Raw genomic sequence first — 23,075 nt, 5'->3', positions numbered from 1 at the left:
TATTGACACGGTATAACGACTAGCCGCTCTTTTCGACCACAAAAACCATCGGCCGTCTCGCTTTCGAGTTTCCCGCTTTCTCCTATAAATGCTCGAATCTCTGATACTTATCGATGTGATTCAGTGCAATCATTGAACGGCGATCAATTGGTGCAATGGACATTGTGTTGTTGCTGTCTTAGGAAGGAAGAAGTTAGAAAGGCGATGTATAATTTTATTTTATCTTTTTAATCGATCGAATATCGAAGGAGGCGTGAAAATATATAATTCAACCGACGGTGTTGATATATAATTTAAACAGATTTACAAATTATAGTGTGACAGTAGTAGAGTACAGGACAGAAAAGACTTCTTATTTCTATTGACCACGCTGTGCAGAAAATAAATTGGTGCTCTAAATGCGAGTTGGCTTTAACAAGCGACAATCCGATAAGCTTGTTAGACTTATAAGTTATCTGATAACGCTTAGTTGGAAGACGCAAGGATGCAAAGCGACTTGTCGAGAAGATTGGCGCTGTCTATAGTTTTGCTGTTGTACTGCAGAAATCATCTTACGACAGGCAACGAACAAGCTTGCAAGTCAAGGGTGAATCATGACGTTTATGTGCCTTTGAACAATCTTTCGTGCCAGGACGATGCATTGGATATTAAATTGGCGGTCATCAAGCGGTATAAACCAGCGGGGAAAGCAAACATATCTGACTTTGACATTGCAGGTATTTTGTCTCTTGTAATTACATCGCGATTATAGTATTAATCGCAGTTGAACCGCAGCATCGAAATCTCATGTCTGTATCTTTCTTTCTTTCTTTCTTTCTTTCTTTCTCTCTCTCTTTCTTTCTCTTCCTGAAATGCTTTTATATAACACCTACAAGGAAACCGGCATCGCATCCAAATCTAAATGATGTCCCATGTACCCAGTTTGTAAATGTTATCGACATGTTGATTTGCTCGGAAGACCTTCCTCCTGCCATAAAATATCGACGAACGATACTTCTCACTGCATCGACAGGGCAAGTGCGTATTACCCGTGACGACGTGGTCGCGGCAGAAGTGATCAATTTCTCGTGTTCCTCGGGATCCTCGAGTCGCGAAGGTACCGATTCTCATTCGCTCTTGTTGGAGATCCGTTCTCGCGACGGCAGAGCCGTGACTAGACTACGGCACAAGCGTCGCTTTATGTAGTCGGCATTTTTGTAAAACAATAAATTTAATGTACCAAGAAATTCATTGGAAAATAAATCTCTGTGGTATATAATTTTGACACAAGACATCTCCCTCGATGTCTCTCGTTGAGTCAAGTTTTTATTTACTCGATTTTCTTATTTTTGGTGTGCATAAGAAAAATAGTACACACATCAACATTTGATTATACAATCTATGGCCCGCTGGCACTATCGCCGATATTAGCAGCATCAGGTTAGAGATAAAGATTGAGATTCAACGATTTTGTTTAAACTACTAGATTTCATTTGCAAAATTTATTGTAAAAAGAAAAGTCGCTCTAACTATTACGTTTTCGTAGGACAGAAAATGATTGACCGTAGGGGCATCATAATTCCTAGTTACGGCTCTGCTCGGCGGTTTCCGCCAGTTTTCGCGGCTGCAACGCGCAGTCGGTGCTAAGCGACGCCAAGTGACGGACGCGGTTGTGCGTCTTCGAGGAGCGGCGGCGCGGATCACGACCTCGCGGTAGGTCTGTCAGTCATTGCGATTGAAACAGAGGGAGAAAGAGCGAGAGAGAGAGAGAGAGAGAGAGAGGGAGAGAAAGGGAGAAAGAAAGAAAGAGATAGAGACATGTACGGCAGCAAAGGAACAACTATCGGATGCTGGCTCGTGTGGTGCTACGTCTTCCTGACATACCATGTGGTCAGCGAGGCACCAGCCGACACTAATGGTATGATGCGTGATCGCCCTTTCGATCAAAATGCCGACGGATAAATCTGTGCCGGCATGTCGCAGTGAAGATCGATACAAGGACAGAGTCCTCAGTGAAACGTTCGATTTCTCTGAGCGCCTTTGCTTGAAAACTCGCGACAAGCCTCGAGGAGTGTCTGAAAGATCAAGAGAGAGAGAGAGAGAGAGAGAGAGAGAGAAATAGATATGAAGAATTTTCCCCGATTCTTTTTTTTTCTTTTTTACTTTTTTTTTGTAATCTTTGTACTACGTATGATCTTTGTACTGCGTACGTATGATATTTTAATGATTCGCGTATACTGTATTAGAGACCAGTTGAAAAAAAGAGATATCTTGGTTTTATGTCTTAGCTAATTGTTATGAAAAGTTATTCCTAATGTGCGAAATTTTTATTTCTTTCGACCCTGTTTATATTATGTGTCTCAGTAAAGAAAGAATAGTATACGCATAATTTAACAATGATTTATTATGATAGGGATTGATTAGAATAGAATTGTTTTATAATGATGTCAAATAAGTATCGGCTGTTAATCTTAAAAAATATTCTTGCCATATCGTGCATCTTGTTTTTTATTTTCGAATTCATAGATTTTGGACACTCACGCGTTGTCTCACGGTAAAAATGTTCAATTGGGGAATCCCATTTTCGCGCATAAGCGCGACTCTTTGATTTTCTCGAAAGATAAACTATAAATTACAAAACGCTACAAAGAGTTAATATAATAAATTATTATATTTATTTATTCATTTTATTGAAACGGGAAAGTGGCAGCGAAAATCATAGTTCGTCGACCCCGGTTTGGTTGGCGATGAGTCAGGAGGTTCTTTTCTTGTTGGATGTGTGTTACGTGCCTGAAATAATAAACTTTGCTCGCGAGGGCGTTATTTACACATTGTTATTTGCAACTTTTACTAACATTATTGTTCTTGCGATACGTCATTTAACGTTTACTTTTCCTTGTCCGCATAGCGATCTGTAACTCTGCGTTAAGAAAATTATAAAATTGGTGTTGCTTTATTTTGCTGAAACAATTAATCATGTGAAACAAGTTGTTACACTTTTAAAAATAACTAATTATTAATTATTAAGTTGCATCTTATATGGTCAACTGATAACAAAACTTTTTTGTCGCGAGTAAACGCGTCTTCGAAGAATCGCTATGCTTGCAATCGAGGAAATTATTTATTAGACGGCCATCTTACGGGGGCTATCTAACTAAAAAGCTAAGGTTTATCTTTTAAGGTTCACCAATGGTCAAGTGATATATAGCGTGACGTAACGATTTTGCTCGTTAAACTCGAACCAATTTACTTTGTCCTTGTTTCTTTCGTCGTGTAATCCGACGCACGATCCTTATCGTCATCATTTCCGGCGTTGTTCATCGGACGAGTGAATTGTGTGTCGTATTCTCGTGAATTCTCTTCAGGAGAGATAGTCGCCTTACAATGTAAATGTTCATACGAATCACTTGTGTTAACTAAAAAATTAAATATAATTATTAAATTGACATTTCCATCATCAATATTATACGTACATGTGTATGTGTGTATACACGTTTATTGTTTCGTAAGTGCGCGCCGCATCTTCTCGCAAGCCGTTCGACAAAGCCGAATATTTTAACGTCGCGCGAGTATCAGATTCAAGTACGAGCTTGTACCACAAGCTCTTTTCCGCTTCTTGGCTCTCCATGGGGATTCGGTATACCCGTTCTAAGAATATCTCGGATATTCTTGCTTGCGTAAGGATATCGACAGCTCAGTAATACAAGAGCAGCCTCTCTTCTCGCGCGTTTAACGTAGCCGGCGAACGTGCCGCGGCTCACGCGGGCGCTACTTTTTGACGTGACATCACAAGCTCGGCGTAATGCTGACGATTTCACCATCTGAGTAACTATGACTGTCGGATCAAAAGTTGGTCTCTCGCCGGTACGATCTCGACGGTAATTTAAAAAAAGGGCGCTTCATCTTCGCCAGAATCGCCCTGATTGCCGGAATATGCAATTTCTCTTTTGACATGAAAATTTTTTCGTACTTTTCTTGCGAATTTTTGTGCGCTGGAAATAATCTTGCAAAAATGAATGACGAACACGCGAAATTCTCGCGTCGCCTCCCCCGTAACAATTAACACACACACACACACACACTCTCTCTCTCTCTCTCTCTCTCTCTCTCTCTCTCTCTCTCTCTCTCTCTCTCTCTTTTATCCGTGTTTAATTGTACCGTATATTTTAGATGTCCTGGTCGCCACTGTTGCCTCCGACGAAACGGATGGCTTCCGAAGGTACTTGAGATCGGCTGAGATCTATGGATTCCGCGATAACTTGAAGATCCTCGGCCTGGGCGAGTCATGGAAGGGCGGTAACGTATCTTCCGGTCCCGGCGGTGGATACAAAGTTAATCTCCTGAGAAAGGCCTTGGAGGATTATCGAGACGATGAAAACAAGATCGTATTGTTCACCGATAGGTTGGCGCATATTCTAACGTTGCGGAATAAAAAAAAACTTACAGCGCAGGAACATAGAGTCGTATCATCTTATGCGTATGTGTCTCTTGCGTTTCCAGTTACGACGTAATATTCCTCGGCGGCCTGTCCGCCATAGTCGAGAGATTCCTGGATACCGGCGCTCGGATTTTATTTTCCGCTGAGGGATATTGCTGGCCGGACAAGTCTCTCGCGAGCCAATATCCAGCAGTATCGAGGGGCAAGCGATATTTAAATTCCGGATCCTTCATCGGATATGCCACCGACTTGCTCGCTATCCTGGACACTGTTTCCATCGAGGATGAGGACGACGATCAGCTGTTGTACACAAATGTATACCTGAACGACGAGCTTAGAGCGCGACACAGGATAAAGCTGGATCACAAGTCCGATATATTTCAGAATCTCTTCGGTGCGGTAGGTAGGTGAGAGAGCAGCAAGTGAGAATTGGACGGAGAAAAGGACACAACCGCGCGGCTCGCGGCGGTTGTGTTTTAACTACGGATACATCACTACGATTTTTGCAGCCGACGTGGAGCTCAGGTTCAAAGGCGAAGAGGCGTATCTTCAAAACATCGTCTACAATACGGTGCCCCTGGTGCTCCACGGCAACGGGCATAGCAAACTGGTTTTGAATTCCCTCGGCAATTACGTAGCTCGCGCCTGGACACCGGACGAGGGATGCTTAGCCTGCTGGGACCAGACTGTCGAGCTGGACAAGACCAAGCCGGAGATGTACCCGGCTATCATCTTGATAGCCCTTTTCATCGAGCGACCTACGCCGTTTTTGGAGGAGTTTTTCGAAGCTATCTATCGCCAGTCCTATCCGAAGTCGAAGTTGCATCTGTTCATTCATAACGCCGTGTCGCATCACGATGGCGTAGTGACGGATTTCTACGAAAGAGCTAAACGGGAATATGTGGACGTGAACTACATATCGGTGAAGCAAGGGGTCAACGAAGTTCACGCTAGAAAATTGGCGATGTGAGTAACAGCAACAAACTCGGCATTTCGGCAGAGCCGAATTTCTTCACCCGCGGCGATACATAATGTTACAGAGCGAAGAGCGAAGAGGTGTGAGCAAAGGGAGCAAAGATTTCAGTAAGATTAAGAAACCGTTTCCTGTTTCGCAGGAAACATTGTGCGTTCAACAAGTGCTCCGGATATTTCTCGGTCGACGCGGTCGCACACTTGGACAATGAGCATACGTTGAAGTTATTGGTGGAGCAACAGAGAAGAATCGTCGCGCCTTTGCTTATTCGGCCGTACAAGGCGTGGAGCAACTTTTGGGGCGCCATTACGGACGACGGATTTTACGCGCGAAGCTTCGACTACATGGAGATTATAAAAAACGAGCGCAGGTAATGCGAGCACGCAGACGTTTTGCTTCGCGAAAGAGCTCCGCGGCTGCATATATGTATATTCGACGCCGGCGACTGTTCACGCGGCTGTTCTGTACATCATGCAACATCATGCAATTTCTCCGTCACTTGATTGACACAGGGTCAAGGAGAATTTCGTAATGTCGGAGAGTAGATCAAACAATTTAGTTTCCCCCCTTTTTTTTTCTTTTTTTTTTCATATTACACAGTGAGATACATAGAGTAAGTTCTAAGTCGTTTCTTCGGAGCCTACTGTAGTAGTTTCATGATCAGTCTCGTCAGATCGTAGAAATTTAATCATCCTACCTCGGCTCAATTATCTGTACGTTACGCTCACGTTAATCGAAAGCGATGGAGAAGTCAGTCTTGAAAGACCTGCGATCGATACTGTACATATTGTCCGCCGTGCACTCGTAGACCCCCGCGTCCATCTGAGTAGCAGGATCGATCTCGAGTTTCGATTTCACCTTGTCAGGTCCCACTTGCCACTCGTGTATCTGTGTGAAAAGCGCAGAGTATTATTTTCACGCAGCTGCCGATATTACCGATCAAGCGAACGAGCGAATAACAGATATCTGTTCTTGTGGAGCAAGCACAAACGCGGCAGCAAGCAAAGACACATCATCTCTCTCTCTCTCTCTCTCTTTCTCTCTCTCTCTCTCTCTCTCTCTCTCTCTCTCTCTGTCTCTCTCTCTCTCTCTCTACGTCGCTCTATATGTTGAGAATGAGCACTGACGTGTAGATATAGATGGGTGTATATCTCGGTGCCATCTTTGAACCAGGTGATGTGCGGTCGCGGAGTGCCACGAGCGACGCAGAGGAAGGCTATTTTGTGTCCCAGGACATACTCCAGATCGAAATGCGACGCTAGCAATATCTTGGCACCCTAAAAGACCAAAAGGACCGGTGGTAACTGAATGACGATCGAGCCAACACCGAGATGGTGCATAGTTATCGAGAGGCACGGCAAAGTGTTATCCGCTTGCGCTAGGCACACACACACACACACACACACACACACTCCCCTTTCTCAACGTACATTGTGGTTGTTGTAATATTGATCGCTCTCTGGATCACGATATTTCCCGGTAATGGGCAATCCAATCTGCACGCGAGACTTGCTTCTGCCCCTTCCTCGTCCTCTCCGGCCGAACGTCTCTCGGCAACAGTTCAGCAACAGTATACTCAGCAGGATCAGCAGCAGCATGGAGCGTGACATGATTATCTGGTGGAGGCAAAATCCGACCTTAGCACACGCAATTTCGTCTCATTATACGTCGAGTCGTCGAGCCGTCTCTCGCGTTCGATCAGTGTCGCATCGATTTAAATTGCTTTCTAATTTCGGCTGCCCGACCCGAGGGTCGATCGGAATTGATATCGATACTTGGCAATTACGAATCATTACAAGGGTGTAACTAGCGGAGAGGTGAGGGGGGGAGGTGGGGGAGCACTGTCACAGATGCTGGAATTGCGCTTTATCGTAGCGAATGCACCGTGTGCATACTCACTGTGTGCAGGAACGTTCGTCGATCACACGGAACTCCGATGCAACTGACAGTCACCGACTCATTACTCCCCTAGTGTCCTCTCGTATCTATTACAGACTTATATGCAGATACACACCGTAGGGTATATGCATTGCACGTACGTGCACTGGTTATTTCTTTGATACGACGTGATCATTGTCATCATTTCTATCAAATCTACCGGACCGCTTATCCATTAATTCCATGTCCGTGTCTATTCGTTCCGGATTGATTTGATTCACTTCGACGCACTTTACGACGAGTTCTCGAGTTATTTCTGAATCCATCCCGTCCGTCATTAGAGCCAGCCCAAGTCAATGTTAATTAATCGATCCGATCGGTTAATCAGTTAATACATACACGGGTACACGCCCGCCCCCCCCTCCCCCCCGTACATTGATCTTCGCGCGTTTCAACGCGTGAGAAAGAAAAGAGAGGACGTGTGTCGAACGATGTATAGGACAGAGGTAAACGCGCTCGAAACGAAGCATCCGATTGCGAACGATTGATTTCGCTACAGACAATTTACCGCGCCCGCGACTCATTGTTAATATCCTTCCATGCCACTTTCGCGCGGCACGACGCAATTGACTCGTTAAATTCGCACTCATGATGAACCATTTTCGATATGTTCCTCGCGCGCTACAAACGTATTACCCTTATAACGGTCAATTATGCTTCAACGAATAAGAACGTGGAGGGAGGGGAGAACCAGCGGATTGTGTTATTGGTATGTGCGTGCGCGGCTCATCGGCGCTTCCGACGAGGAAGTGATTACAGTCAAGTTTGACGTGCGTTGGAAAAAGAAGCTATATTTTATTAAAAGAAGACTATCTTTTTGTAGCAAACTATTTGACGACGTTACAATGTAAATTTATCGAGTATCGGATAAACGCGCGAAGAGTAGTCGGACAGAGCGACAGACTTTGTCGCGATGCGAATGTTGGGGAAAAAAATTTCTGTTTCTCCGCGTTGAGAAAACGGGCGGAATATTTCAGCAAAATATAAACGTTGCATCTCGCTTGATCTTCAGTCTTGTCGATTATGCGTGCAGAATCCGTTTGGCCAATTTTCTCAAATCTCAGAATGCGTATCTCTTCTCTCTCTCTCTCTCTCTCTCTCTCTCTTCGCGATTGGGGTTGCAAGACGACGGAGAGTGATAATAACGTCACACGTTTGCTCTTCGGATAAAAATCTAGGTGCTCGTGCTGGGTACTGGCGCGTAGTCACAGAGCCTACAATTGGTGAACGCGTTTAATACGAGATCATGACGTAGTCCGTTCTGAAGCCTCGTCGATCAACGGCGTACTGATTGTCCGCCTGACACTCGTAGTATCCCGCGTCTTTCTGCGTCGCCGGATCGATCTCCATTTTTGACTTGATCGTGTCGTTGCCAACGGGCCATTCGTGCACCTGCGAATCGAATATCGAATTCTCCTCGGTTCTCGCGCTGTCTACTGTGTTCGTTCGCTCTACCCTTTTCGTAAGGTGTGAAAAAGGTCGCTCTCCTCTCCTCTTAAGATCGGTCGATTGACTCACCTGGAAGAACTTGTGATGGTACAGCTCGATCCCGTCTTTCAGCCAAGTGATCTCCGGTCTTGGAAAACCCGTAGCCATGCAGAAGAACGTAATCTTCCTGCCCAGCATGTAATCCAGCTCAAAATGAGACGCCTTCACGATCTTGGCACCCTGCGGAAAAGCTGCCGTCGTCAGAAGTCAGTTTCTGACTTTTAGTCTAGTCGCACACAACGCGCACAAACGCACAAACGACGGACTCACATCTTTGTTCTCGTAATAATGCGCACTGGCAGGATTTCGGTGAGGTATCAGGATAGGCATTCGCGAGCCGTAAACTGTTCCTCGGCCGCGACCTCTACCAGCCCCTCTACCGCCGCCCTTTGCTGCTTCTGTGCTCATCATTAGAGCCATTAGTAAGAACAAATACAACAGCCTCGGCATCTCGTCATTTGATCTATAAGCAGAGAGAAACTTGATGAAACACTGGTGTAACTGACGTGCGAGCCCCCAAGCACTCGGTCTCTCTCTCTCTCTCTCTCTCTCTCTCTCTCTCTCTCTCTCTCTCTCTCTCTCTCTCTCTCTCTCGGTGCTCTCGGCGAGCACCGTGCACGCACGATCTCCAGACTTATAAGCTCCAAATTCATCAGCGATGCCTTATATATATATGTGTGTATATTATATATATATGTGTGTATATTATATATATATGTGTGTATATATATATATATATGTAACACACACGCACACGCATACTCACTATCTAGCATGAAAGAATTCGATAACGATCCGATGATGAAGAGGGATTAATGAGTTCGACTCGTTCACCCGCTCGACCAACGCGCGCTCAATCAGCGGTGTAATGACACGCGCGTTCATGCGCGCGTGCCCGACGCAGTTCGTCGAGGTGACGCGCCTCTTGTCCTTACCGAGGATCCGAACAACTCCGCTGACCTCTGACACGCAAAGCGTATATTCCAGAGATTGAATCCGCTAGATCCTGCCACCTAAAATACGAATGGACCACGCGCGGTGGGTCCACGCAGCCGCTGGCTGTGTCACAGAGTTATGAATCTCAATTGGATAATTATGCATAACCCATTGCCAAGTATGCTCTCTCATTGGCCAATCGCGGCACCACACTGACTACCTTACAAAACACTTAAGCGATGACCTCTAGGAAACGACCACCACGTTACCGATCATGGACAAACAAACGCATCCGCGTCGGCTCACCGTTCACCGCACATTGCGCTCTCCAGTCGTCGTCGTCGTCGTCCCGTCGTCATTGCTGTTGCCGCGTCTCCTCGCGTTCTCCCTCGTCCGCTTTGCCGTGTCACTAACGCACTAACGTCTGTTTCTCCAGGGGTCTGTGGAACGTGCCGTTCGTGAGCAACTGCTATCTGATCAACGCCACCATTCTCAACGACGAGTCCACCCGTCCGTTCTACGGAAATCCGGATGGCAATTCGGACGCTGACATGGACTCGGAGATGGCATTCGCCCAACGTAACCGGCATGCGGGTGTGTTCATGTATGTCAGCAACAGGCTCGATTTCGGCCATCTCGTCAATCCCGATACCTACGACATCAAACTCACGTATCCGGAAATGTACCAGATTATGGACAACAAGCTGGACTGGGACAGAAGATACATTCATGCCAAGTATAGCGAGAGCTTTAATCCCGACAACAAGCCGATTCAGGTAACGTACAGCACAACAACAACAACAACAACAACAACAACAACAGCAAGTCGGTCGAGCACTCCTCATGCTCCGCTGCTTGTTGGCGTCTTGTTTAACCGTTGCGCCTTGTTCAACCTTGTTTAATATTTGCTGTTCGCAGCCGTGTCCTGATGTCTACTGGTTCCCCATCGTTACTCGTAGGTTCACCAACGAACTCATAGGGATCGTCGAGGCTTTCGGGCAATGGTCCGACGGATCCAATCATGTGAGTCGCCGCCGCATGCTTCACTCTCCTCGAGTTTTCGCAAGTTTATTACTTCTCGCGTCTGTACAATGTAACTAAATTGTTGTACCTTTGCAATCATACTTTCTCGATTCAAGGATCCACGTTTGTCGGGTGGTTACGAGAACGTACCGACCCGCGACATTCACATGAATCAAGTTCAGTACGAGCAACAGTGGTTATACTTCTTGAAAGAATACGTTAGGCCCTTGCAGGAGCTCGTCTTCACTGGCTACTATCACGATGTAAGACTCGCTCAATGTTAACTCACGCGTGTGCGCATGGTCTTTTTAGGATCCACGCTTGGAGACCGGATACGAGGCGGTACCAACTCGAGATATTCACATGAACCAAGTCGATCTCCAAGACGCCTGGTTAAAATTTCTCAAAGATTACGTCAGTCCTTTGCAACAGCTTGTCTTTACAGGATATGACGACTACGTAAGGGCTCTGAAATCTGAGATAAATCGGAGATGGTGATTTTAACGCGCACAGTGCACCCCCGCACGGTGATGCACTCACTCTCTCTCTCTCTCTCTCTCTCTCTCTCTCTCCTAAACGCACCTAAGGCTTCGGGTTCGATATGATCCGCTTGTAGTTGGGTTGTACCGCTTCGTAACGGACGATTGGTAGTTCGATATGCTTCAGTACGTCTCACGTAGATTTTTTAACTGCACCAAAGAGAAAGAATCACAAGTTGGAACTACGTTTCTCGCGCTACGAGATGTTCGCTACCGCGAAGCATCAAGGTTACATCAATTTCTTGTCAACAGCCGCCACGATCGCTCATGAACTTCGTCGTGAAGTATCGTCCGGACGAGCAGCCGTACTTGAGGCCGCACCACGACTCGTCGACCTACACCATCAACATCGCCCTGAATCAAGCGGGAGTCGATTACGAGGGTGGCGGATGCAGGTTCATTCGATACAATTGTTCAGTCACCGACACGAAGCCAGGCTGGATGTTGATGCACCCTGGAAGACTGACGCACTATCATGAGGGATTGCGAGTGACCGCGGGCACGCGTTACATTATGATCTCCTTCGTGGATCCGTGATAGGACACTCGTGCGAATCCGTCCTCCGTTGATGAAAGATCCACGTAATCTGCAAATTATCTCGGAAACCTGCCGCTATATCGAAGAAGCGAAAGAGAAATACTTACTAGGTACACTAACGCGCGAGCGGATAACGGAGCGGTTGATGAAGAAATGAGTAAGATGACGAGAGAGAGATATATATCAGCGAGAAATTATGGTTCTACTTACGAACGGAACTCGTTCGATCGTTGTTACCGACTAGAGAAACGTCAATTGTCACGACGGACTGAATATATAGTGCATTTAACAAACCGGGGATAAACCGCTCAATCGATATATTATTTTTCTACTCCAGCGTAAATTGCACGCCTAATCATCATGCTTCGTATTTAGTAAGATTGCGCGAATTTTTACTAAGATAAAACTGTAACTGTAATTGACAATTATATTCGTTGAGACATCTAAATTCACTGATTTTCAAATGTGTACATACGAATCGATGACAAAACTTAGTTAGTAACCAACACTATTAAACACATGGTGAGTATCGTTTCATTTAGTCGCGTTAATTTTATATCTTTGCGCGGATATACTACTTTTTATTATCAAGTATGGCCGGAAGGAAAGGGATTCAGCATATCGTTTTCAGCTTAACATGTCGTTTTCGTTTTCAATCTTTCATTGTGTCTATACAATTTTTGCAATATTTTACATTAGGAACATTAACAGGATAAATAATTAAAAGTAACGTCACCGAATAGCAAATTTTCAAAAATTGATTTAATTACAACGCTGCGCGTTTATTTACATAGTAAAAAACGTTACCTCCATCAGCAGTTGATCGCGGCGGCACACGAGAGACGCGCAAAACTAATATAATAATTAAAGCCTTGTCGTTTACACTATCGAGTAAGTACTCATCGAATCAACTCATTACACGGTTGTTCAACATAATTTAACTCTTCTGGCCTTCTTTCTTTTCTCTTGTTTACCTTTATTCGGAATACACTGCAACCGTTGTTCGCTATTAATCTTAAAGCTCTTGCTCCTTAACCACTTTGTTTAGCGCCGCTTGTTTATGTTGCTCCAATTCTGGAATGCCATGCGTTTTAAAGCAATTGAGAATGTAGCGTAAGTAACAAGCGAATGATACAACACGTTTACACATTGTAAAAAATGTTTCTCTCGGTCGAAAGATGCTCTAATCGCATCAGATATTTGGTCACGAATCACGAATGCTATTTTAAATTCACAATAACGTTTAATTTAACTAAGTCTTATTTACAGTTTTGTCCGATCCATAGAAAAAAAATTATATATATATATATATGTGTGTATTATATATGTGTATATATATATATATATATACACACACACATATATGCATGCATACATACACACACACACACACACACACACACACACACACATATATATATTCATGTATATATATATATATATTCTCTCTCTCTCTCTCTCTCTCTCTCTCTCTCTCTCTCTCTCTCTCTCTCTCTCTCTCTCTCTCTCTCTCTCTCTCCCCCCTTCTCTCTCTCTCTCTCTCCCTCTTTAATTTTTCAGTAACCAGCTCGTTTCAATTCGTTCAATTGATGCGCCAGTTTCTCTTCTTTAGTTCGTCTCGCTTGACCCAACTTTCGACATTCGATATATGTACTGAGAAAACGCTCAACGTCGATCTTCCTGTTGAGAAAATCCTCAGCGATCTTCTCGCTTCCTTCGTGACTCTCGTCTGCCGCCAGTCTCAGGCACTCCTTTATGTGGTCCGGCGTGAAAACCTCCGACAGTTTGTTGTATCGTTGTATAAGATTGTCGTATCTGGCTTTCAGCACGGCCACCGTTTTTACCTTGTTTGTCACATCAGCTTGTAGCTGTCTCAACTCAGGTTCTTTGGCTACGTTAGCTTCTACAGGGAAGTAATGCAAACTTGTACAAATAACTCGTTAAGTTGGAATATCGATAGATGCGTCTTTACGAACATGTGCCTCATAATTGAGAAATTTTTCAGTCTTTCAAGAGGTCTTTACTCACCAGCAGTTTTCTCAACCCAATCCATAGCGTCTTCGATCGCCGCGTTTATGTCTTTAATTTGGGAATGTTTCTCCAAAAAGTCATCCAGTCTATCCTCATCCTCGCTGAGCCTCTTCAATTCCTCGTTAGTCAAGTTGTTTAATTCGGGAAATATTATACTCTGCGGAACTTTTGCTTGCGATTGACTCGGCAACGGCTGCTGATAATTCGTGTTTGCTGCATAGTGCGAATTCAGGTAGGCCGTGCCGTGCTGATTCGAGGTATACCTCGTGGATGGAGCACTATGAAGGGTACACCTCGAACTTGGAATATATGACGTGTGATGCGACGCATTACCGAACGATTTTGAATTCGAGACGTACGTGTGACCGGAGTTTGTGTAATTACAATTATAAATGCTCGTGTTTGCACTGGAGGATGACAAGTGTGGGAATTGTGTATTGTAATATGAATTGAACGATGTAGACGGAATCTCAGGATACTGTTGAAGCGCGTAAGACGGCGAGTTTCTCTCCTGTAAGTCTGCAATCGTAAATAAAAAATCAAGAGAATCTATTAAGTACAGTAGATGAAAAAAATTGTCAACTGTGTCGACACAAAAACTACAGAGTAAGGCACATACCTCTATGAGATTTAGTAGAGCCAGGTGAAATATCCTCTAACAACTGAGGTGGATTCTTGCTGAATTCTCTGATAATAACTTGAACAACCCGACCAAGATCACTATGTACTGAAAACTAATGCACAAATAATACAATTATTACCTTTTATAAATACAAGACATAAAGATGAAAAAGATATCCAATGTGTGTGTGTGTGTGTGTGTGTGTGTGTGTGTGTGTAGAGGAATATCATTGTGCTATTTTTCTCAGAGCTTACATTGAGTAATCCCGGTGCACTAGTGATTTCGCTGTGCTCATTGCACCAAGGGTGGTTTATCGGTGGGGAAACTCTAAGTACCGGTTTCTCCAGTGGAAAATTTGGCGACAGGGAAACCATAATAGCCATTCGCCTTTCGCCAGCGTCGAATTCCACCTGATAGTCCGCATCTTCTCTGAGCTCTATTACACTGTAACACATCACTGTATATCACACCACTGCACGTAATGCTCATGACGAAATTCGAGATCAACGATGACCTTGAGTTAAAGTTGTGTGTGACTTAACATTCTACCGATTTCACTCTTTCTTTTCAACATCGTAAAGGATTCCATCATCGTATCGAGGAAGTATGACGTTTCCGCGATTAGAGTAAATGACGCAAATGATACAGGAAAGTTTCAAGCGGAAGTAATTTTATATTTTTACGCTCGACGGATTTTCGATCATTTTTGCAATATATAAGGGAATATGAACGGGACGATTAATGTAGCGAGTAATTCGATTATTGAGCCAATTTTGTGGTATGCGTGGCCGTTCGCGAACGATGATATTAGCAATAATATGATTCAAGTGAGGTTAACGAGAGGTTATAACGATTAACGAGAGGCTGGAGTATCACCCTTACTTGTCGTTAAAGATTTTCAGAGTGTCGATTTGCCGTTTGCGTTTGAGCGCGACATTCTCATTTTCTCCACGGAATATTCGCGATATCATTTAAGAGCCTGGATGTCTGATAAGTCATCCGCTTTATCCGTCGATCTCTCTGTCAAAGCAACCATCCAGCAGAACAGCTGTTTTAAACCCCGTCGCACTTCACATAGGAGGCCAGAATAGCTGCGATACGAGTAAAGCCAATACGCTACGCCTTCGGACTGCACTGCCCTCGGACAACGAACGCATGCGTACTACCAGAGAGGAACCTGAGAGGGCTGAGAGCGGCCAACACGACGTTTTCGGCGACACCGAGACTTTCCGCACTGCTGCTGGGGGAAAGGACACCATCTGCATCCATTTTCAGAGGGGAACTACGACATGTGTACATCCACCTTCATCGTCTCGGCGGTAAAACCTGCAAGTGGTGGCACTCTGTGCTACATCCACTTTCAGGCGGTTTATGTCCATGCTACAACCATAATAGCGTACTTGACAAGCATATTGTTACGCGTTTGTAACATGAATTAACATGTAACTACGCGCAAAAGGAAACATAAGAATTGACATTGTGTATGATTAATATCATCACCGACGAGATACTATAAAGACCTTAGTTGGCCTTACGGAATTTAGCGTACCAGAGAAATTTCTCGCTGTGCACTAGTGCCCTCTTAGGAATATCGTCACAGACTCCTATAGTATAACTAGACTGCTAACTCCGACTCAATACATGACCCCGAAAAGTATGTACCGTCCTGGTGTCCGACATTCACGTCTGATTGGTTGAATCAAAACACATTTCTTCTAATTGGATGGGCCATATTGCTTATGTGTGTAGCTCCGAATTAAATCAATCTATCGTCGACTACTTTTACCCGCACCTCGTACACTTTGTGCACATAAATAGTTCCACTATATCGCGATTCTGTAACTCGTTATTGGAGTTAACGACACTTTCGTTATCGTTGCGCAGCTTTTGTGTACCGTAGAAAAGCTGCGCAACAATAACGAAACTGTCGTTAACTCCAATAACGAGTTACAGAATCGCGGTACTACGGAAAGAAATGAATCACCGCGATTGGTCGACTCAGCTTACCGAATATCCCGCTTGTGGCGCTGTTCGCAGTTGCATTCCTATTTAGTTATGGCGCCGATTATGGGTTGTGTAGTGTGCGAGAAACTGTCGCCCGTGATTTTCCGTGATTATTTTGACTCGCTGTAACTGAGTCTCGTGCCTTAAATCGTTACCGGGTGCCGGAGTGCCGAAAGTAAGTTTCGCGCGTGTGTTATGTCGGAGTTCGCTTCGCCGCGCGAAGTGAAGTGAGATGAATCGTTGGAGTACCGAGGAAAGTTCAGCGCGCCAGCTGCGTAAAGCCCGTATCATACTATGGATTGGGATTGAGATTGGATTGAAATTTGACCAATTGGAAAAGAGAAAATAATCTCAAATATAGTAAACTTAGCCCTGATTGGTTAAATTTCACTCTAATACTCAATCCCAATCCGTAGTCTGATACGGGCTTTAGGACAGCTCGGTTTTCGCGTCGTAGGAGCTTCGTTTTCGACTCGTCGGCCGAGTCTCGGCCGTGAATTATCGTTAAACATCGAGATGTGGCACAACTTTCGTTAACTATCCCTCGAAAATGTGCCGGAATGTGCATTCCTCGGAAGGGTCGAATAAAGTTTCGGGAATTTTTTCTGTCATGGCCGACTTCTTGAAATATTTCAAACGGAACGGACGGTTTCAAACAGAATATTTTGATTGGCTAATACGCTAGTGATATGTATTCACCGACATACGCACATAAAAATGGAAAATCGCGACCATTGTATTGCAATGGTTATTATGCAATGGTCAATTCCAAAGGCCGACCGCGTGTGTATTTTCCGCGATTTTGAATTACCAAAGGCGAATATCGGCGTGTATTGTTTCGTGTCGAGAGTACCGGAGTGCCGAGTGAAATTAAATTACGCGTGTTTGTTGCATAAGATTTGTGTTGTGTTGATCAAGTGTTGTGAAAAAAATTGCCTGTTATTGCGCAGAGTTAAATTTAGTGTTTGTGTTGTGAAAAATATTATAAATGCCCGAGGGTATATATTTTGCAAGGAGAGACATCAGGAATCATCGAGGGGTAAGTATTTATTTTATGCACATCATGCTATAACAATTCGGAGTTGCTCGTCTCGTGATATCGCGTTTTTTATTTTGCGATGAAAAAGTTATCCAATGAAGAAATTGATGAGAGCTGATCATGGTTGTGAAACGAAATATAAAAATCTCATCTAAATATTTTGAAACAACACACTTAATGTTTATTGATACTTTTATTCTTAATAGTTCATCACATTTTATATTTTAATCGCATTTTATTAATTCATTCTGAATGAGCAAACGAAATATTACGTTCAACCCGAAAGCATCAGTTTTTCAACGAGTCCGCTCGCAGGTCTCTACGATTCTTAGAACTCACTGCCCGTGTACCAGGTTTGTAAATATGAAATCGGAATTTGCCCATAGACGGCCCTAGCTGTCAACGTAGTTACCGTCAAACCGCGTCATTGGTGCCATTTTCATTTGTTGACATCTGACAAAGATTTTCAACTCACAACAATACAAGTTTCATACAACAGCATAGCGTTTGTAATAGCGTTGAACATGTCGAATTTTGTGCCTGGAAGCTACGATTTGCGGACAGCATTGATTTTCTGTTACCATTTGAAGAAAACTGCTGCGGAATCGCATCGAATGCTTGTCGAAGCTTACGCTGAGCATGCTCTTGGTAAATCATAGTGCTTTGAGTGATTTAACAAATTCAAACGTGGTGATTTTTACGTGGTGAGAAACGAAGAACGTGGAAGTTCCACCGAAAAAGTTTGAAGACAGCGAGCATTGCGAGCATTGTTGGATGAGGATGACGCTCAAACGCAACAACAACTCGCGGATCAATTTGATGTGACACGAGAAGCCGTCTCCATATATTTGAAAGCCATGGGAAAGATCCAGAAGATGGAAAAATGAGTTTTCCACATGAACTGAATGAAAGACAGCAGGAAAACCGAAAAACCACTTGCGAAATGCTGCTCGTCAGGTACAAAAGAAAGTCATTTCTCCATCGAATTGTGACTGGCGATGAAAAGTGGACATATTTTGAGAATCCTAAGCATAAAAAGGATCATGGGTAACTCCAGGCGAACCATCGATATCGACTGCAAGGCCAAATCGCTATGGACGGAAGACAATAATGCTCTGTGTTTGGTGGGATCAGAAGGGTGTGATCTGATTATAAGCTGCTAAAACCTGGCGAAACCGTTAAACTGACAACAAATGATCGATTTGAATCAAGCTTTGCGTGAAAAACGATCAGAATATCAAAAAAGGCAACACAAAGTGATTTTGCTTCGTGATAATGCACCGTCACACACAGCAAAACTGGTCAAGGAAACGATTGAGGCGTTTGATTGGGAAATACTTTCGTATGCGGCTTACTCACCAGACTTGGCTCCGTCCGATTACTACTTATTTGCATCGATGGGACACGCACTTGCTGAGCAGCGCGCTTCACTTCTTACGAAAATGTACGAAAATGGCTCGATGACTGGTTTGCCTCAAAAGAACAACAGTTTTTTGGCGTGGCATCCACAAATTGTCAGACAGGTGGGAAAAATGTATAGCTAGCGATGGGCAATACTTCGAATAATATAATATATATAATAATTACCTTATAATCGGTGACCCTTCATTTTCGTATTGATTTTGGAAAAAAATGAAAAAGATTGAATAAAAAAATGAAAAAAATTGGATATAAAAATTATATAAATGGCCACCCCTATTAGCGTAATTTTGTGTCATTGGCTGCGTTCAGCAGAACAAAGTGATCAGTGAGCGCTTAGTGATTCTCGCTCCTGATTGGTAAATACTTCTGGGTCTATGAAGAATCTAAAAGAATGCTCCAATCACAGACAATAATCACTAAGCGCTCACTGATCGTTTTGTTCTACTGAACGCAGCCATTGCTAGTTTTCCGCGCAGTTTCGAAATATTCCTTCCCGAATTACGGGTAGTGTCTTGCGTGAAAGATGAGATGGTGAAGGGGCAAGACGGGAGAGATCTTAGTTTGGTGATAAGATCTGCCGCTGACTCGCCTCGTGCTTAAGCCGTAAACACAATGTCAGGCAATAGGCAATAAGAATAAAAATAGACCAATCACAATAGATTATTCTTGTAATAGTCGATTGTGATTGGTCTATTTTTATTCTTGTTGCCTGTTGCCTGGCATTGTGTTTAGGGCTTTACTCCTGCCGCGGCTACGGCGGTCATCGGTGGCGCGACAAAGACGGAGAGAGTGATTGATCGTCTATACTTTTCTATCTTATTATCTTCCTTATGGAAGTAGCGTGAACAAGAACCGTGCACGCTTTGCCGTTACCATCAGGATGGATGTAGCGTACATTCATTTTATCAGGGGCCGCGTCGGAATTTGGCAGAAAAAACGCCCTGGTGCCCGCTTTTAGATTTTTCTCTGATACTACCTCATCGGTGCCGTTGGATTTGGAGATAAGAGAAATCTCGCTGAGCGTTAGCGCCCTCTTAGGAATATCGTGGCTGAAATATGAAGCAGTTTTTCAAAATAAGCATGTAACAGTAACAGATATGGAGTAATGGGAGAAAGATATCGGAGACTATCAAGATGGTAACCAACACTACGTTCTATTTAAATTAAATCAGACAGAGGAAGGTATATACATATACATTCAGGCCTTCGGATTCTCCATGCCGCCGTGTGTTTTTCTCGTCGGTAGAGGTAATTAGAAAACGTATCTTTCGTTTCAGATTTAATGGGAGCTAAACTGTTTCTACGACGAATGTAGCGGCAGTTCGAGTATGTATGGCAGCGATTAGGGCCCAGTTCCACAACTTGCTTTAAACGGAGTTTAAAGCAAGTTGTGGAACTGGGCCTAAAGTTACTATTTATTTCGGGAGATTTCCCCTTACCTTATCGGAAAGCACAAATGTCAGATTTACGGCCGCTGAATGTGTCAGTGTAGTACTTAAGGGGGAGTAAATTGAGAGGAAACTTCCTAAAATTGAAAGTAATTCCGAGCATTGTTATAAACTATTGACTTTATTTCATCTTATGTAAATGAGAGAAGAAAAAGTCGAAAATTAAAGATTTATTTTTCAAAATCATGAAATATCTTTAAATTCTGTTTTACTAAATAGATTATAAAGATAAAACACTTCCGCACAGGGACATTCATATATATATATATTTTTTGGATTTTGACAGACGATACAAATCCATCTAAAATTGTTCTTATCACATTGCGACTCTTTTAACAAAAACATTATTTGTATTTATTAAAATGCGACGTTATATTACGTTCTTATACACAATACACACATTATCAAATATTAAAATTGTTTACAATTAATACCATCGCCTTGTTGTGAATGTATATGTGTGTGTGTGTGTGTGAATATATGTATATCTGGATATAATAGATATCTTTTTACTGTGGATGGATGGATGGGTTGAATAAAGGGATGACCTAGGGGAGAGAGAGAGAAAACTTGTGAGCTGAATGGTGAAATATTAAAATTGCCATGTAATCATTAAAAGGAATAAAGATTTTCATGGCTTATATATGTATGTAGTTTGTGTGTTTTGTTATTGACAAGATTTTATGAGATGTTATTCGATGGCACTAATAAATTTCTGTTCTATAGACTGGACTTCTAACTGAGAGCAGCCTCTAATATTTTTATTTCTTTAGAAATCTCTGTTTTCCGTGCCACTTTATCAAGTATTTCTTTTTCAGGATTTTTCAAAGCTCCAGTTTTGATCTTTTCTTCTAATGCTTCTATTTCCCTTACTTTCTTGCGCAGATTTTTCAATCTCTTTTGTGGATCAGCCGTTGATTTCTGCAAAGTATCTGCATTGTCCGTAATTATATTATTTGTTGTAGCTTTTTTCATAGTGCACATTGACTTATTATTGTGAGGTGGAACAGCTTTAGAAAGCTCAGGTTCTGTGGTTGTTATGCTAGACAGTCCTTCGGTTATTACTTTCCAAGTAACAGGTTCGGTAGTCTTAGATTTGTTTTTTTTCTTCTTCTTTTTCCCTTCTTCAGCTTTTCCTTGTGTACCGGGTGTTACTTTGTTTTTTGCTGCCAGAGCCTCCTGTTTTGCTTTATGCTCTGCTATAAATTCTGGACTGGCACCCACGGGATATAAAGGTTTCTTTATCAGCTGTTTTCCTTTACTTTCATACCTTTGAATAAAATAGTAGATAATATTAAGACATTATACATTATATAGATAATATTAAGAGATAGATAACATGACAAATAAAAATATGAAAGAACTAAAACATACAGTGGAACTTCTTCTTGAGGAATATATCCATCCTTCACACGTCTTGGCTTACGCCACGTACCATCAGGTCTTTGGCTTGCTGGGATAAAGGTGCCACCTAAGATAATAATATTTTGATTCTATACAATAAAAACATATCAAGGTTTGTAAATTGGAGCATTCAAGGCATATTAGATAAGACAATTTCTCTCTTTAATGATGATAAAACATTTTTTATAACATCTTTGGTTATGTCTGTTGAATGAAATTCAGTTGATACACATCCAACGTATGTAATCTGGCTTTTAGTTGAATCAGTGAGATTTGTCTTCTTCAATAATGGACATGTGCAAAGAACTTATTTTACAAATAAGGCCGATTTATTTAAATTATCGTTTGATAATCACAAAATATATCCTACAGAGTTTCAAATATCCTACAGAGAAGCGTCTCTCTTCGATACGTATGAGAACAATTTTGCGAGAAACATCGCGGTGTTTCGGGATACGAGGAAAATCTCTCGAGATTGACTATCTAATTATAGCGCATAAAAAGAAAATGATCTATTATTACACGAAATCGATCACACTTTACACTTGTTTACACGTCCGATTAGGTTAGGTTAAGGTTAGAACCGGTATACATTGGACCAAATATACTTGCTCGCGACACAACAGTGTTAATAATTGACCGTTACCTGACTCGTCCTTGATGTAAGCCGACGCCATCGCTATATCTCGTTATATAGCGTTCGCGAAAAATATATAAATAAACATGAAAAACTTTCAACTATCCGCGTGCCATTCCGTGCGATTCTGAGTTGCAGTTGATTGTAACGAGCAGTAGCGAATTCAACGGTATCTTCGAAAGATGGCGTTAGTTGGTTATTATTCCTACAGATGATTTCAATGAATCACGAATAGTGCACGACGTGCAGCACCAACAGATGTCACAAATGTCTCGTTTCGAATTTATCCGATGGACCTCGAGTAAAAGTTTATACATTCGCGATGGCTGTCTAAAATTGAAAAAAGTTTTATTCTGCAGTCAAAACAATAAACGATTCTTCTTTGGATGTTTTCATCGATTGATGTTCCTCTCGTGTGTGTGTGTGTGTGTGTGTTATAGAAGAGGTGAGAGTACTCTAAATAGTTTTATTGGTCACTGTAAGACGTGACAGCGAGATCTTTTTCCTCAATTTTCACGATTTTGTTTATATGATGTGTGGAACGACGAGATCTCAAACTTGCCTGTCAAATCATAGATTTGACAGGCAAAATTGATCCATCGGAGCAAAAGAAAAAG

The 23,075-nt window shown here is 42.8% G+C and overlaps 4 protein-coding genes and 1 long non-coding RNA gene across 10 annotated transcripts; 1 reads left to right on the top strand and 4 right to left on the bottom strand.

The window, feature by feature from the left end:
* The first annotated feature begins 469 nt into the window (after window positions 1-469).
* Window positions 470-12,307, top strand: Plod (procollagen lysyl hydroxylase). 2 transcript variants are annotated; one of them, XM_025305560.1, is made up of 9 exons: window positions 470-716; window positions 4,150-4,381; window positions 4,480-4,820; window positions 4,927-5,383; window positions 5,533-5,760; window positions 10,189-10,528; window positions 10,671-10,775; window positions 10,892-11,038; window positions 11,567-12,307. In XM_025305560.1, the coding sequence occupies exons 1-9, from the start codon at window positions 485-487 to the stop codon at window positions 11,849-11,851; spliced, it is 2,367 nt and encodes a 788-aa protein (XP_025161345.1). In that variant the 5' UTR covers window positions 470-484; the 3' UTR covers window positions 11,852-12,307. The 2 variants fall into 2 exon arrangements, with proteins under 2 accessions (XP_025161345.1, XP_011150191.1); XM_011151889.3 differs by lacking the exon at window positions 470-716 and adding an exon at window positions 1,608-1,897.
* LOC112590040 (uncharacterized) lies at window positions 2,470-4,559 on the bottom strand. 2 transcript variants are annotated; one of them, XR_003113955.1, is made up of 4 exons: window positions 4,424-4,559; window positions 4,138-4,319; window positions 3,453-3,971; window positions 2,470-3,395 (listed from the first exon to the last, which is right to left on the bottom strand). It is a non-coding gene; the product is annotated as an uncharacterized LOC112590040 (long non-coding RNA). The 2 variants fall into 2 exon arrangements; XR_003113954.1 differs by lacking the exon at window positions 3,453-3,971.
* LOC105189642 (immunoglobulin domain-containing protein oig-4) lies at window positions 5,945-9,869 on the bottom strand. 4 transcript variants are annotated; one of them, XM_025305561.1, is made up of 6 exons: window positions 9,583-9,869; window positions 9,087-9,279; window positions 8,847-8,996; window positions 6,821-7,006; window positions 6,518-6,667; window positions 5,945-6,278 (listed from the first exon to the last, which is right to left on the bottom strand). In XM_025305561.1, the coding sequence occupies exons 2-6, from the start codon at window positions 9,264-9,266 to the stop codon at window positions 6,120-6,122; spliced, it is 825 nt and encodes a 274-aa protein (XP_025161346.1). In that variant the 5' UTR covers window positions 9,267-9,279; window positions 9,583-9,869; the 3' UTR covers window positions 5,945-6,119. The 4 variants fall into 4 exon arrangements, with proteins under 4 accessions (XP_025161346.1, XP_025161347.1, XP_011150187.1 ...); XM_025305562.1 differs by having other exon boundaries at window positions 9,752-9,869; XM_011151885.3 differs by lacking the exons at window positions 8,847-8,996; window positions 9,087-9,279; window positions 9,583-9,869 and adding an exon at window positions 7,290-7,374.
* A 1,040-nt stretch (window positions 12,308-13,347) lies between the features above and the next one.
* Window positions 13,348-15,791, bottom strand: Vsp37A (Vacuolar protein sorting 37A). The gene is made up of 5 exons (XM_011151882.3): window positions 15,387-15,791; window positions 14,759-14,948; window positions 14,502-14,616; window positions 13,880-14,401; window positions 13,348-13,754 (listed from the first exon to the last, which is right to left on the bottom strand). Exons 1-5 carry the CDS (start codon window positions 15,473-15,475, stop codon window positions 13,408-13,410), a joined length of 1,263 nt encoding a protein of 420 aa, XP_011150184.1. The 5' UTR covers window positions 15,476-15,791; the 3' UTR covers window positions 13,348-13,407.
* Window positions 15,792-20,847: 5,056 nt separating this feature from the next.
* Window positions 20,848-22,672, bottom strand: Pym (partner of Y14 and mago). The gene is made up of 3 exons (XM_011151881.3): window positions 22,468-22,672; window positions 21,792-21,888; window positions 20,848-21,687 (listed from the first exon to the last, which is right to left on the bottom strand). The coding sequence occupies exons 1-3, from the start codon at window positions 22,496-22,498 to the stop codon at window positions 21,153-21,155; spliced, it is 663 nt and encodes a 220-aa protein (XP_011150183.1). The 5' UTR covers window positions 22,499-22,672; the 3' UTR covers window positions 20,848-21,152.
* Window positions 22,673-23,075: the final 403 nt, after the last annotated feature.

Source organism: Harpegnathos saltator, unplaced genomic scaffold (genome assembly GCF_003227715.2).
Source record: "Harpegnathos saltator strain DR-91 unplaced genomic scaffold, Hsal_v8.6 scaffold7, whole genome shotgun sequence".
NCBI lineage: Eukaryota > Metazoa > Arthropoda > Insecta > Hymenoptera > Formicidae > Harpegnathos > Harpegnathos saltator.
The sequence above is the reverse complement of the archived record's forward strand: the minus strand, read 5'-3'. Positions and strand labels throughout refer to the sequence as shown.

Bases quoted from the DNA above. Each gene is read 5' to 3' on its own strand.
- Plod (XM_025305560.1), top strand. From the start codon at position 485: ATGCAAAGCGACTTGTCGAGAAGATTGGCGCTGTCTATAGTTTTGCTG. The intron at 4,821-4,926 runs GTAGGTGAGAGA...CGATTTTTGCAG, and splicing joins GAATCTCTTCGGTGCGGTAG to CCGACGTGGAGCTCAGGTTC. The intron at 11,039-11,566 runs GTAAGACTCGCT...TCTTGTCAACAG, and splicing joins TCACTGGCTACTATCACGAT to CCGCCACGATCGCTCATGAA.
- LOC105189642 (XM_025305561.1), bottom strand. From the start codon at position 9,266: ATGCCGAGGCTGTTGTATTTGTTCTTACTAATGGCTCTAATGATGAGC. The intron at 7,007-8,846 runs GTGAGTCAATCG...TGCCTCCACCAG, and splicing joins ACCATCACAAGTTCTTCCAG to ATAATCATGTCACGCTCCAT. The intron at 6,279-6,517 runs GTCAGTGCTCAT...CTTTTCACACAG, and splicing joins ACACCCATCTATATCTACAC to ATACACGAGTGGCAAGTGGG.
- Vsp37A (XM_011151882.3), bottom strand. From the start codon at position 15,475: ATGATATCGCGAATATTCCGTGGAGAAAATGAGAATGTCGCGCTCAAA. The intron at 14,617-14,758 runs GTAAGCTCTGAG...TTTGTGCATTAG, and splicing joins GTGCACCGGGATTACTCAAT to TTTTCAGTACATAGTGATCT. The intron at 14,402-14,501 runs GTATGTGCCTTA...TTACGATTGCAG, and splicing joins CTCTACTAAATCTCATAGAG to ACTTACAGGAGAGAAACTCG.
- Pym (XM_011151881.3), bottom strand. From the start codon at position 22,498: ATGGCGTCGGCTTACATCAAGGACGAGTCAG. The intron at 21,889-22,467 runs GTAACGGTCAAT...TTATTATCTTAG, and splicing joins TTACATCAAGGACGAGTCAG to GTGGCACCTTTATCCCAGCA. The intron at 21,688-21,791 runs GTATGTTTTAGT...TTTTATTCAAAG, and splicing joins CCTCAAGAAGAAGTTCCACT to GTATGAAAGTAAAGGAAAAC.